A 2,652-nucleotide genomic window follows, 5' to 3' on the forward strand; every position below is an offset into this window, starting at 1 on the left:
TCCCCACCCCTCCCAGACTTCACCCCGCCTGGCCTCAGCTACACCCCACGCCCTCACTCCCGCTTGCCCGCTCGCCGGCTCCTCCCACTGCTTCCGCCCCTCCCACTCGACCCCCCGCGTCGATCTCGCCCCACACTGACTTTGCTCTCTGCCGGCCCAGCCAGGCGCACTTCCCGCCCTCGCCTAGGTCTGCACCCCTACCGCCGCCCTAGTCCGCGCGTCCCTCGCCGGTCCGCCGCTGCAGCGCCTCCGACCCTGAAGGCTCCGTGCCAGCGGACACCCCAACCTCAGCCTTAGAGACCCCGCGGTCCGGGCTGACGCGGAAGCGCAGCCATCCACGCCGCCGTCAAGGCCAACAGGAGAGCCACGCGCCGCCGCCACCAAAGCAGTGCTGCCGCCGCTCGCCCGCCGCCCACCATGGCCCAGCAGCAAACAGGTAGCAGGAAACGGAAAGCGCCGGCTATCGAGGCCGGCGCCGGGAGCTCCTCGTCGCAGGGCTTGGCGGCGGCGGACGGAGAGGGGCCGCTACTACCTAAGAAGCAGAGGCGGCCGGCGACGCGTCGCTGGCTGGTGCACTATCTGAAGGGCCGGGAGGTAGGCGCCCGGGGCGCAGCGGGGCTCCAGGGCTTCGAGAGCGAGCTGCGGGGCTACGCGGTACAGAGGCTGCCCGAGCTGCTGACGGAGCGCCAGCTAGACCTGGGCACCCTCAACAAGGTGTTCGCGTCTCAGTGGCTGAACTCCAGGCAGGTGGTGTGCGGCACCAAGTGTAACACGTTCTTCGTGGTGGACGTGCAGTCGGGCCACATCACACGCATCCCCCTCATGCGGGACAAGGATGCCGGCCTGGCCCCGGCCCATCATGGCTGCGGCATCCATGCCATCGAGCTGAATCCCTCCAAGACGCTTCTAGCCACTGGCGGCGAAAACCCCAACAGCCTGGCCATCTACCGGCTGCCCACCCTGGATCCCCTGTGCCTGGGCGACCGCCATGGCCACAAGGACTGGATCTTTGCCATCGCCTGGCTGAGTGACACCGTGGCTGTGAGCGGCTCCCGCGACGGCACCGTGGCGCTGTGGCGGATGGACCCGGACATGTTCCATGGCAGCATTGCCTGGCACAGTGAGGTGGGTCTCCCCATATATGCCCACATTCGTCCTAGGGATGTGCAAACCATCCCCAGGGTCAGCACCAACCCGGGCAACCGCAAGGTGCGGGCCCTGGCCTTCAGCGGCAAAAACCAGGAGCTGGGAGCGGTGTCCTTGGATGGCTACTTCCACCTGTGGAAAGCCCGGAGCACACTATCCAGGCTGCTGTCCATCAGGCTGCCCTACTGCCGAGAGAATGTATGCCTGACCTACTGCGATGAATTGTCCGTGTACGCTGTGGGATCTCAGTCCCACGTGTCCTTCCTGGATCCACGCCAGCGCCAGCACAACATCCGGCCCCTGTGCTCTCGAGAGGGTGGCACGGGCGTGCGGTCGCTGAGCTTCTACCGCCATCTGATCACTGTGGGCACCGGCCATGGCTCCCTGCTCTTCTATGACATCCGCGCCCAGAAGTTCCTGGAGGAGAGAGCTTCCACGAGCCTCGACTCCACTCCGGAACCTGCAGGGAAGAAGCTCAAGCTCGACTGTGGCAGAGGCTGGCTCAACCACGATGATTTCTGGGTGAATTACTTTGGTGGCATGGAAGAGTTGCCCAGTGCGCTGTACACCCACTGCTACAACTGGCCGGAGATGAAGCTCTTTGTGGGTGGGGGACCCCTCCCTGCAGGCCTCCATGGGAACTACGCAGGCCTCTGGAGCTAAGGATGGACGCCTTGTTCTCCAGGTGCACAGATTTACCTTTCAGTTCTGCTTGATTTTACTTCTTCGTGCTGCGGGGTTTTTTTGTTTGTTTGTTTGTTTTGTTTTTGCGATTAACTCTCTGTGTCTTTTGCTTTCCAGGTGGAACCAGCCCAACTTAACCTGTACTCCTCCAAGCAGAGATAGTGAGTGATCTTTTGGTCAATGAAAACTTGGCTTTAAGACTTTTTGACTCCTGTCCAACACCATCTTTTTGAATTTTCATACCAAGAATTTTGGTTAATCTTTAGTTGCATTCTCTTTGAGTGATTCATATATTCTGTTTCTTAAAGGAGATGCAGTTGTGGTCTTAGAATTACATATATTCCCTTTTTCCCCTTGTTACCAGTATTACAACAGCATTGTTTTTAGTTATTTTTCATTGCTGATACATGGTATACTAAAAGAAATTTTTCTAGTAAGCAGGGTGTTTCTACATCTTTTCTGGAGAGCTTACCACAGTTTTATAGCATTGTTCGATTGGAAAAATACATTCCAATTTCTAGATTAGATTATCTACTTTTGGAAACAATTTTGAAGTTGTGATCTTAGTGTATATAGTTTTTACCTTGTTAGTGCTAAAATGCTTTTCTAAAGTGTATTCTCTTTTAAAAGAAGTTTTCATAGAATCTTGTGTTTGCATCAAACTCTTAATTAGTCAGAACACTTCAGGAGTGCAGGATTTCTTTTTCACTGAATTTTCAGAATTAATCTGAAAGTTGAAACAACTTTTTTTTTTTTTTTTTTTTTTTTTTTTTTTTTTTTTTTTTTTTTTTTTTTTTTTTTTTTTTTTTTTTTTTTTTTTTT

The 2,652-nt window shown here is 54.7% G+C and overlaps 1 protein-coding gene across 1 annotated transcript; it reads left to right on the plus strand.

Moving 5' to 3' along the window:
- Nucleotides 1-401: 401 nt before the first annotated feature.
- LOC108296918 (DDB1- and CUL4-associated factor 12-like protein 2) lies at nt 402-2,384 on the plus strand. Its single transcript, XM_017519499.2, has 2 exons — nt 402-1,831; nt 1,948-2,384. The coding sequence occupies exon 1, from the start codon at nt 418-420 to the stop codon at nt 1,807-1,809; it is 1,392 nt and encodes a 463-aa protein (XP_017374988.1). The 5' UTR covers nt 402-417; the 3' UTR covers nt 1,810-1,831; nt 1,948-2,384.
- The last annotated feature ends 268 nt before the right edge of the window (nt 2,385-2,652 follow it).

The sequence above is a fragment of the Cebus imitator genome, unplaced genomic scaffold (genome assembly GCF_001604975.1).
Source record: "Cebus imitator isolate Cc_AM_T3 unplaced genomic scaffold, Cebus_imitator-1.0 Scaffold752, whole genome shotgun sequence".
NCBI lineage: Eukaryota > Metazoa > Chordata > Mammalia > Primates > Cebidae > Cebus > Cebus imitator.